Genomic DNA, 12,284 nt, shown 5'->3' on the forward strand with positions numbered 1-12,284 from the left:
GGGAGGGGGAGGGGAGGATATTTGAAATTGTGGGGACCTCAATGTTGAGTCCTCCGGGCTGTAGGCTGCCCAGGTGGAAGATGAGGTGTTGTTCCTCCAATTTTTGTTTTGGTTCATTGTGGCAATGGAGGAGGCCAAAGATGGTCATGTCAGAAAGGGAGTGAAAAGGGAATTAAAATGGGTGATGACTGGGAGGCCTGGTTGGCCTCTGTGGACTCAGCTGTGATGCTCAGCGAACCGTTCTCCAAGTTTACGCTTGGTTTCCCCAATGTAGAGATGACCATAATTGGCAAACGCATGCCAAGTGCAGTACCACAATGTGAAGTCATAGCCTTTTGTGTGAAAACAAACAGAACGGAAGTCTATTGTTTAAATGGTGATATATTTGGCTGTAGAGAAAGTGAGAACTGGAGATCAGGATCATAAAGTGTGGTGCTGGAAAAGCACAGCAGCCGAGGAGCATGAGCCCTTCAGGAATGATATGTAGATGTACAAAGGGGCCTCAGCAGCCTTCTACACAGTTAATGCCAGTTGTCAGACAGTTGCAGCAAGCAATCTGCAAGGCAAGTTGTATATTAGCAAGAGGAATTGAGTTCAGAAGTGTGGTTATCTTCCTGCAGTTACGGGGGGTAATTGAATAATATTCAAGGCTGAGTTCATCTGATTTTTGAATAACAGAGAAATGGATGGTTATTGGGGGTTGGCCAGAAAATGGTTTTTGGACCAGTACAGAACAGTTACAGAGTCAGCCAGCACAGAAACAGACCCTTCAGTCCAACTAGTCCAAGTTGACTCTGTTCTCAAACTAAACTAGTCCCACCTGCCAGTATTTGGCCCATTTCCTATACATGTACTTGTCCAAATGTCTTTTAAATGTTGTAACTGGACCTGCATTCACCACTTCCTCTGAACATTCATTCCATACATGAACCACTCTGTATAAATACAAATGGTCCCCTCAAGTCTTTTTAAAATCTTTCTCCACTCATGTTCAAAATTTCCTCCCTAACCTTGAAACCATCAGGGGAAACAACACCTGCAGTTCACCTCATCTATCCTCCTCATGATTTTATAAATCGCTGTAAGGTCACCTCTTAACCGCCTACGCTCCACTGAAAAAGGCCCAGCCTATCCACTTAGATATAGGTAGATTCATATCCAGTTATGATCTGTTCAATGCTGGGGCAGGTTCGAAAGATCAAATGGCCTACTCCTGCTCCCAATTCCCTCCCTCTGTGTCCAGGACAGCAAGTGACCATAAAACATAGGAGCAGAAATTAGGCTATTCAGCCCATCAGGTCTGCTCATACCACACAATTGTGGCTGATAAGTTTCAGCAAAGTGAAAACGGAAGGAGAGAAAATGTGGGATGGAGATTTTCAGCTTCCAGGGAGTAAAAGAAGAAAGAGTTCTCTCTAAATTAAAATTGATCAGATGGGCTGAGGAGTGGCAGATGGAGTTTAATTTAGAGCAATGTCAGGTTTGCATTTTGGTCAGGACTGACACAGTTAAGGGGAGTGTTGCAGCACAAGGAGTCCTTTAGAGTGCAGGTTCATAGTTCCTTGAAAGTGGAGTTGCAGGTGGAAACGATAATGAAGAAGGCATTTGGTATGCTTTCTTTTATTGGTCAGAGCATTGAGTGTAGGAGTTGGGACTTCATGTTGTGGCAGAATATTGGTTAGGCCACTATTGGAATACTGCGTTCTGTTCTGGTCTCCCTGATATAGGAAAGAACTTGTAAAACTTTGCAGGCGGTTGGAAAAAGATTTCCAAGGTTGTTGCCAGAGTTGGATGGTGTGAACTACAGGGAGAGGCTGAATAGGCCATGGAAACATTCCCTGAAGCATCGGAGGCTGAGGGGTAACCTTATAGCCATTTATCATGGGCATGGATAGGGTGAATACCCAAGGTCTTTTCCCCAGGTTAGTGGAGTCCAAACTAGAGGGCATATGTTTGAGGTGAGAGGGGGATGATTTACAAGGGACCTGAGGGGCAACCTTTTCACGCAGAGAGTGGTGCATGTGTGGAAAAGCTGCCAGAGGAAGTGGTGGAGGCTGGTATAATGACATTTAAAAGGCATCTAGATGGGTACGTGAATAGGAAGGGTTCAGAGAGATATGGGCCACATGCTGGCAAATGGGACTAGATTAATTTCTGGTCGGTATGGACGAGTTGGAACGAAGGGTCTGTTTCTGTGTTGTATGACTCTAGTTGTCTTCGGTGAAAGCAGAAGAGTAGTTGTGAAGACTGGACTTTCAGCGCAGCTTTCAAAGATGTTTTGCCCTTACTGAGAGCAGAAGACATTACAATGAAATCTTGCATTTGTGAGACAGCGATTGATTGAGTGAGTACATACAGGATTTTGGTGCAAAGTGGGAATTCATTGCATGTGGGATGAACCCCTACCCTATCCAGTCATTTCTGCTGGTGGACGAGACCAGGCCTCAAGTTTAGGGGGAGTAGATTTAGGACAGAGATGAGGAGGAACTGCTCATTCTGGAGGGTAGTGAATATGTGGAACTTTCTGCCCCACGATTCAGGAGAGAGAGACAGCTTCATTAAGTATATTGAGAACACAGTTGGATGGGATTTTGCCTGCTAGGGGAGTTAAGAGTAGTTGGGACAATGCAGAGGATGAGTTGAGACAATGGATAGATCAGCCATGATCCTAATGAATGACTGAGCAGGCTCCCGCTCTTTTACACTGAAACCATAATTCTGCATTTACCATGGCTCACCCACCTAACCTGCACATCCCTGGACACTATGGGCAATTTAACATGGCTAATCCAAGTCATGGGCAGTGAGTGGAAAGTGAACATCAGAGTGGAAAGTGTAGTGATGTGGAAAGTGAACATCAGAGAATGATAGAAAGGGACGAGAAGAGTAAATGTACCAGCACTCAAAACTGGATTCTAAAGATCACAAAAATTGAAACTAAAAACGGTGTCTGAACGTGTGCTGCACTGTAACAAAAGTGAATGAATTGACTGCACACACTGAAGAGAATAATTATGATCTGAGACTCGTTAGAGGTATGGCTTCAGGATTACAAGGATTGGATCCTCAATATCAAGAGGGTAGTCAAATGGGAAGCTAGGTAATTTAAGGTGAAGGGTGGAAGGTATAGGAGGGATGTCAGGGGTAGGTTCTTTACCCAGACAGTGGGGGCATGGAATCCGCTGCCTGTGGGAGTGGCAGAGTCAGAATCATTGGTGACCTTTAAGCGGCAATTGGATAGGTACATGGATAGGTGCTCGGCACAACATCGTGGGCCGAAGGGCCTGTTCTGTGCTGTATTGTTCTATGTTCTATAGGTAAAGGTAGAGGTCTGGCACTGCTAATCAAAGCACTGATCACCTCGTAGTCTGGTGTCAGCTCATATTTCAGCTCCTGATTTCTGGGAACAGGGAGATGAACAGAGGACAAAGATGTCAGTGTGTTCTTGGCTCTGCTGGATTTCTGTTGAAGCTTTAACCCCCCCCAACTAAACCTTCCAAAACAATGAAACATTCAATCAATCACGGCCCAACCCACAGTCTCCCAGCTTGTCAACCAACCAGACATGTAGTCATAGCAGGGAATTGTCAAAAATATAGAAACAAAATTAGAAATAAATAGGTGCTTGTGCTTAATGTTTGTTCATTAGGAAGTAAACCAGAAATAGGGGTCCCCATGAACTCTTGATAGTGCCCTACACAACTTCCACCTCTGCCCTGTACAGGACAATGTTAGAGAGAATATCTGGGCAAGATGGGGTTTAGGGTTCACTCCTATGTAGAACTCCAGGGAAAGTGTAGGAAGAGGGTCGGCGGTCAGTCATTTAGAGACAGTTGTGAGTGTGTTGCTGGAAGAGCACAATTAGTCAGGCAACATTCCTGATGAAGGATTCTGGCCTGAAATGTCGATTTTCCTGCTCCTCAGATGCTGCCTGACCCACTTTTTCCAGCACTACACTCTCAACTCTGATCTCCAGCATCTGCAGACCTCTGTTTCCCATTTGGAGACAGTGCCTGGGCTCTCATCGATGTGCAGGACTGTTCTCAGCAGCATTTCAATGAGCCGAGATAGTTTTTAATTAGTGTAAACAAAAGGCGTGATCAGGGTTGAAACAGGTCTTTGATGTAATGTTTTTATTGGGACCTCGAGATCTCCTTCGGATAATCCGATATCCAAATCTCAATTATCTGAATAATCAAGGTTCCTCTGTATACAGCACAGAAATAGAATTTTTCTCTTTCTCATCCATGCGTGTGCACATACACACACGTCATGAGGGTGAATTTGTATTTGCAGATACATTCTATTTTGCTCAAAAAATGCACAATCTGTAGACAGGCAATACAGGTAATATTTTGTAAATTTCACTTTGGAAATAGAACCAGTCTGACTCAAGATTGGGATACAGAGATTCTGACCTCACACCTTTAATGCATTGTCTGAGCTGAGATGTCACCTTTTGTTATAAAACCTTAAGTTATCTCAAGGAGGTGACTTCCAAGTACTTCTGGGATTTACATATTAATGATATCTGCAACCCATTCTAAAAGATGGAACAATCCAGGTTTGTTCAATAGATCATTTCAGTGGCAGGACACTATAATGTTTTGCAATAAATTCTGTGCCTCATGATCTTAAACTCCACAAATACCCAATGAAGGAGCAGCGCTCTGAAAGATAGTGCTTCCAAATAAACGTGTTGGACTACAACCTGTTGTTGTGTGATGTTTAACTTTGTCCACCCTGCCCCAAATCTTATTTCGTTTGTTCTGAATGGCATCAGGGTTCTTGACTGGTTGGAATGTACTCATCTCAGCAATTGCAAAGTATTCCATCATAACCAGCCTTGTGCAACATAGACAGTCGACAAGGGAGTCCAACGATGGGTTACTCACCACAGAACACTGACCCACTACTGTGGTTATAAGACAAGATTTTTTTGTATGGCTGTTCGGGAGATATGGTGGTGCTAAGATAACATTTAGTGGGCTAATAATCCAGACCCTCAGGCTGACACATTGAAGGTTGGGCTAAAATCCGACCAAAACAGTTAGAAGAATTTCAATTCCATTAATAAAGTCAAATTATAGCCTCAGGAGCAGTTTAAATTATAATTTAAACAAAAATTAACAATTATGAATACTACAACTTTATTAGGGTAAAGTTAAACAAAATAGCTTAATTAATAGCAATAATTTAAGCCCTTTGAAGAGGCCGACAGGGAGCAAAGATGGGGTGGTGGGGGAGATAGATGTGAGGGAGAGACCGTCCAGTCCCGCAGAAACCAAATAAAAGCCCACATACTGTCATAACAGGCAAGGGTTCAGTCCTGGGAGTGACCCACAGCAGCGTCACCAGGGGGATCTGATTGTTTGGAGCACTGATGCCCCCGCTGGTGCCTCCGCAAGTTGCTGGAACACGCAAACCTGCGCCCACATTCTGCGCAGGGGAAGGGCCTTTCCCCAGTGTGAACCCGCTGGTGCTTCAGCAGGTCAGAGGAATCACTGAATGCTTTTCCACACTCAGGGCAGCTGAAGGGCCTCTCCCTGGTGTGGATCCGCCAATGGGTCTGCAGGGTGCCAGCTTGGGTAAAGTCCTTCCCACATTCGGGACAGCTGAAGGGCCTCTCCCCGCTGTGGATCCGCCGATGGGTCAGCAGGTGGGAGGACTGGGTAAAGCCCTCCCCGCACTCAGGGCAACTGAAGGGCCTCTCCCCCGTGTGGACCCGCCGATGGATCAGTAGGTTGGAGGCCTGGGTAAAACCCTTCCTGCACTCGGGGCAGCTAAAGGGCCTCTCCCCGGTGTGGACCCGCCGGTGGGTCAGCAGTCTGGAGGCATAGGTAAAGCCCTTCCCGCACTCGGGGCAGCTGAAGGGTCTCTCCCCAGCGTGGACCTGCCGGTGGGCCAGCAGGTCGGAGAAACAGCTGCAGGCTTTCCTACACTCCGGACAGCTGAATGGCCTCTCCCCATTGTGGACCCGCCGGTGCCTCAGGAGGGAGGAGGAATTGGTGAAGGTCTTCCTGCACTCGGGGCAGCTGAAGGGCCTCTCCCCGGTGTGGAGCCGCCGGTGGGCCAGCAGGGTGGAGGTCCGCGTAAAGCCCTTGCCACACTCTGGGCAGCTGAAGGGCCTCTCCCCTGTGTGGACCTGCTGGTGCTTCAGCAGGGTGGAGGAACTGCTGAATGCTTTTCCGCACTCAGGGCATGGAAACGGCCTCTCCCCTGTATGAACCCGCCGGTGAGTCTGGAGGTTGGAGGAATCACTGAAGGCCTTCCCGCACTCAGGGCAGGAGAATGGTCTCTCCCCGCTGTGACTGCGACGATGAATTTCCAGGGCAGACGGGACACAGAAACCTTTCCCGCAGTCGCCACATTTCCACGGTTTCTCCACAAGGCAGGATCCTTCGGGTTTCTCCATGGCCGAAGCTTCAGCTGCACACAAACTCGTGTAGAGCTCCTCCTTGCCGTGAATTCCACTTTCCACACACTATAACTGTTTCAGGCTCCACACTCAGTGCGCTGCAACAGTAGGGTCTCTCATCCAGTCTCACTGATGCTCAAAACATACTCAAACAGGAACCAAAGGGCTTTGCTCCTTCTCACAGAATCATAGTTGGAAATCGTTACTGTCCCAATGGATTGAGTGACTGTCAGACATTGACGTGAAAGTGAGGACTGCAGACGCTGGACAGTCAGAGTCGAAAAGTGCGGCGCTGCAAAAGCACAGCAGGTCAGGCAGCATCTGAGGAGGAGAGTCAGTGTTTCAGGCATAAGCCCTTCACCTATTGATTTTGAAACTTCAATCTTTAAATCTTTAAATAATCTGTAAAAAGCGATTACAAAAGTCATCACTGTCAGAACAGGGTAGAAATTCAGAACAAGTAATCCTACTTTCTGCGGAACATTCTTTTCTCTTGTTAGTCCACAAAATTGAAAGCACCATCCCACTATCTCTCTCCCCCTCTTGGCCCACGTCCCTTTCAACCCTTCCTATTCATATACCCATCCAGATGCCTTTTAAATGTTTAGATTTTACCAGCCTCCACCACTTCCACTGGCAGCTCATTCCTTACACGCACCACCCTCTGAATGAAAGAGTTGCCCCTTAGGTCCCTTTTAAATCTCGACCCCCACCCAAAACCTATTACCGTGTAATTCTGGACTCCCCCCAACTGAGGGAAAAGACCTTGTCCATTTACCTTATCCATGTCCCTCACGATTTTATGGAAGTCTATAAAAGGTCATCGTTAGTTTCTGACACTTGAAGGAAAATGGCCACACCTTATTCAGCTCAAATCCTGACAACATTGTTGTAAATCTTTTCTGAAGTTGAAACTTTATTGCTGGAACAGCACAGCAGGTCAGGCAGCATCCAGGGAACAGGAGATTCGACGTTTCGGGCACAGGCCCTTCTTCAGGAATGAGCAGAGAGTGTTCAGCAGGAGAAGATAAAAGGTAGGGAGGAGGGACTTGGAGGAGGGGCGTTGGAAATGTGATAGGTTTTCTGAACCCTTTCAAGTTCAGACAACATCCTTCCTATAGGAGAGAGACCAGAATTGCACACAATTTTCCAAATGTGGATGAACCAATGTCCTGTACAGGTACAACATAACCTCCCAAATCCTGTACTCAGAGGATTGGGAAAGTTTTCAAAACCCAGAAAAGACAACTGGAAAGAATGGAGGGACTAACTGACCTTTTGAGACTCAGCTTGGAGGTATCAACACCTCTGGGAGAATAGGGGAAGGAAGCCAAATGTGCTGGAGCCAAGGCGGAGGAGGAACAGAGGATACATAGCTGGTTTGAAGCTGCAATGAGGAATAGTGCACGTGCTGTACTTGTACCTGTTGCATTTACTTGTGGGAATTGGGTGCATTTTGAAACGGAAAACAGGAACGGTATCTACCCCTCCACCCTCCCAATTGTACCAGCCACCACCACTTCCTTTGGCAGTTTGTTCCATGCACGCACACCCTCTGCGTAAAGAGGTTGTCCCTCAGGTCCCTTGTAAACCATGCCCCTCTCACCTCAAACATATGCTGTCTAGTTTTGGACTCCCCTACCCTGGGGAAAAGACCTTGGGTGTTCATCCTATCCATGTCTCTTACAAAGATCTATACGGTCACCACTCAGCCTCTGATGCTACAGAGAAATTATCCCTGGCCTATTCAGCCTCAAACCATCCAACTCTGGGAACAGCGTTAAAAAAAGTTTTTACGACTACTTTCAAAGTTTCACAAAATCTTTCCTATACCAGGGAGGTCAGAGCTGAACGCAATATTTGAAAACTGGCCTAACAAATGTTCTCTACAGCTGCAACATGATCTCCCAACTCCTGTAATGAATGCTCAGACCAATAAAGGGCAGCATGTGAAACACCTTCTTCACTATCCTGTCTACCTGAGACACCACTTTCAGGGAACTATGAACCTGCACTCCAAGGTCTCTTTGTTCTGCAACACTCCCCTTAACTGTGTCAGTCCTGCCCGTATTACTTGACCAAAACATACCACCTCACATTTCTCTAAATTAAACTCCATCTCCCACTCCTCAGCCCATTGGTCCATCTGATCAATTCTAATTTATAGGTAACTCTCCTTTCTTACTCCCTCAGAGCTGAAAATCTCCATCCCACACACTCTCCCTCCATTTTCACTTTGCTGAACCTAATCCCTGCTGTACCTTATCCAGAAGGGTCTGGCTCATGCTGATTAACAGGCCCACACTGAGAGGAGATGGAATTGATACATACAGAATACTGAACAGCCTGGACAGAGTGGATGTTGGGAAGATGATTCTATTAGTAGAAGAGACGAGGACTCAAGGGCACAGCCTTAGATTAAAGGGAAGACCTTTTAGAATGGAGATGAGGAGAAATATCTTCACCCAGAGAGCAGTGAATTTATGGAATTCATTGCCATAGAAGGCTGTGGAAGTCAGGTTGCCGAGGATATTTAAGACTGAGACAGATGGGTTCTTGAGTATCAAGGGGATTGAGGTTTAGGGGGAGAAAGAGGGAAAAGAGGTCTGAGAAACTTATCAGCCATGATTGAATGATATAAGCAGATCTGATAGGTTGAATGGTCTAATTTCTGCTTCTACGTCTTATGGTCTCTTGCTGTACTGGACACAGAGGGTGAGCATTGGAAGCAGGAGTAAACAATTTGGAGTTTCGAGCATGCCCCAGCATTGAATAGATCATGGCTGCATATGAATATCCCATACCTAGGTGAATAGGCTGGGAATTTTTCACTGGAGTGTAGGAGGTTCAGAGGTACCTTTATAGAGGTTTATAAAATCATGAGGGGGATAGATAAGGTGAATGGCGGGTATTCTTTCCCGAGGGTGGGGGTTTCAAGATTTGGGAGAAAATTTTGAACGTGAATAGAGAAAGATTTAAGAGACTGGAGGAGGACTTTTTTTTTTAAGAAAGAGTGATTTGTGTGTGGAATGTCCAGAGGAAGTGGTGCATGCAGGAATAGTTACAAAGTTTAAAAGATGTTTGAGTAAGTACATGTAGAGGAAAGGTCCAGAGGAAAGGTCCAGAGGAAAGGTCCAGAGGAAAGATTTGGGAGAAAATTTGTGAATAGAGAAAGATTTAAGAGACTGGAGGAGGACTTTTTTTTTTAAGAAAGAGTGATTTGTGTGGGGAATGCCCAGAGGAAGTGGTGCATGCAGGAATAGTTACAAAGTTTAAAAGATGTTTGAGTAAGTACATGGATAGGAAAGGTTCAGAGGAAAGGTTCAGGTCCAAACACTGGCAGGTGGGACTAGTTTAGTTTGTGAACATAGTCAGCATGGACTAGTTGGACTAAAAAGTGTCTGTTTCTGTGCTGTGTGACTCTGTAACTGTTCTGTACTGATCTTAAAGCCATTTTCTTGCCTTCCCCCAGAACCATCCACTTCTTTGTTGTTCAACAATCAGATGAACTCAGCTTTGAATATATTCAGTGAGACATCCCCACTTCTGAACTCAATTCCTCTTGCTATTACACCACTTGCAGGGTGTAACTCGGCAGGGGCACGCTGTATTCTTCTATGTTCTATGTTCTATGTACACCACTTGCCTTGCTGATTGTTTGCTGCACCTGTCTGACAAACTGGCATTGACTGATGTAAAAGGACTCTGAGGCCCTTTTATACATCCACAAATCATTCCTGATGAAGGGCTCATGCCCGAAATGTCGACTCTCCTGTTCCTTTGATGCTACCTTGCCTGCTGTGCTTTTCCAACACTACACTTTTTGACTCTAATCTCCAGCATCTGCAGTCCTCACTTTCTCCACATCCCAATATATCACAATTTAAACAATACACCTCCTTTCTGTTTTTCATTCCACAGCAAAGGTTATAACTTCACATTGTGGTCTTCTCTCCATCGGGAAGACTGAGTGTAAACTGGGTAATGGCTCACCAAACATTGCAGCTGGGTTCGCAGAGGCCAACTAGATTTTCCAGTCACTACCCATTTTAATTCCCCTTTCCACTCCCTTCCTGACATGACCATCTTTGGCCTCCTCCATTGCCACAATGAACCAAACCGCAAGTTGGAGGAACAACACTTCACCTTCCGCCTGGGCAGCCTACAGCCCAGAAGACTCAACGTTGAGTTCTCCAATTTCAAAAAAAACTCCTTTCCCACAACCACCCCATGAAGGAGCGACGCTCCGGAATCTAGTGCTTCCAATTAAACCTGTTGGACTATAACCTGGTGTGCTATTTGTAACTTCGTACACCCCAATCCAACACCGGCATCTCTAAATCCCTTCCCATCCCATCCCCCGACTCCATTCCCAGCCCATCCCCCTCCCTTTCACTCCTCCCTGGCATCAACCAGATTCCACCCTCCCATTGACCAACCAGGTCGTACCCTCAGTACCTGTCTTCACCCATCCCCACTTCACCACCCTGCCCCCGGCACCCCCTTTATCTGCAGCTCGCCTTACACACTCTCCCCCCGCGCCGTGAAGACTTTTCCAGAGTCTGTCCCCTCCCTGGATTCACTCCCTTTCCTTTCAAGTCAACAATTGGACCCCAGAATGAAAAATAAATGGAAAAGGGGACGAGTTAAGAGAGTGCAGTACTCACAGATCTTGCACAGTGGAAAGAATTTGTAGTCTGGGTGAAGCTCAAACTTCAGAGAGAGAAAGAGAGGAGCAAGAATAGCAGCTTCAGCAATTCATTGTCCAACTTCCGCACTCAGACAATGGAGTGGCTTTGGGGGAGGACCAGTCTCCTTCCGGTCCTCCAGGGCCCCCTACTGGTCAATGAAAAGACGATCGCGCGCCTTTTTTTTGCGGACAGCGCTGCGCATGCCCAATGTTTTGCTGACACTGGCGAGCGTGCGCAGTATGCTCTATCGGGATGCTGGTGTTGCTGACAGATTTTAAGTGTCCAAATGTCAATAGGAAAAAAAAGGCTAGAGCCACAATTTTTTTCCCTGTGGCTCGATAGTTTTCTCCTTTTGCATTTTGTCTGGCTGCTCAACTTTTGTATGTCTTTTCTCCTTGTTGAGTGGGTGGGCGGCATGGCGGGAAGACCAGAACTGGAGGGCATAGGTTTAGGGTGAGAGAGGAAAGATTTCTGAGGGTCCTTAGGGGCAAGTGTATGGAATGAGCTGCCAAAGGAAGTGGTGGAGGCTGGTACAATTACAATATTTAAAATGCATCTGAATGGGGATATAAATAGGAAGATTCAGACGGATATGGACTAAATGCTGGCAAATGGGTCACTAGATTAATTAGGATATCTGATCGGTGTGGACAGAAGTTTGTTTCTGTGTTCTACAACTCTATGACTCAATTTTTACATAATCAGAACCAATTTTATGAGACTAGGAATAGGCCATTCACCCTTTCCAGCCTGTCCTGAGCTGTGGCCTATCTATGCATATTTCAGTGCAAGGTTCAGGAAGATTTCAGCAGCTCATTTAAAAAATTTAACATGCTTTCAGACTTTAACGATGTTTCTGAATATATCATTTTAGCTAGTCTCATTTTTAAAGATCAGACGTTTGTCACCACTCCCGATTCCCAGTTTAGTCATCACCATGCATTGTCTCTCTCCCTTCTGAGAAGGGCTTGATACAGCAATCAAAGAGGGCTCGAGGCATGAGAAAGACCAGGGATGTGGTGCACTGGGGAGAAAAGAGAGAGAATGCATACGGAGCAGAAAATGGATGCGAGGTAGAGAAACAGAAAATGGACAGGGGTAGAGGGTGTGCTTAGAGAAAGACTGGGGTGGGGGGGAACAGAGGGTGGGGAGAAGAGGAGGACGACTTGCAGGCA

At 46.1% G+C, this 12,284-nt stretch overlaps 1 protein-coding gene across 1 annotated transcript in view; it reads right to left on the reverse strand.

Moving 5' to 3' along the window:
• Positions 1-5,126: 5,126 nt before the first annotated feature.
• LOC122543521 (zinc finger protein 135-like) overlaps positions 5,127-12,284 on the reverse strand; it is a 69,969-nt gene continuing 62,811 nt past the window's right edge. The window contains exon 4 of the mRNA XM_043682300.1: positions 5,127-6,382. Within this exon, the coding sequence (XP_043538235.1) occupies positions 5,324-6,382 (1,059 nt within the window). The 3' untranslated portion in view covers positions 5,127-5,323. The remainder of the gene's footprint in view (positions 6,383-12,284) is intronic.

Source organism: Chiloscyllium plagiosum, chromosome 44 (genome assembly GCF_004010195.1).
Source record: "Chiloscyllium plagiosum isolate BGI_BamShark_2017 chromosome 44, ASM401019v2, whole genome shotgun sequence".
NCBI classification, from domain to species: domain Eukaryota; kingdom Metazoa; phylum Chordata; class Chondrichthyes; order Orectolobiformes; family Hemiscylliidae; genus Chiloscyllium; species Chiloscyllium plagiosum.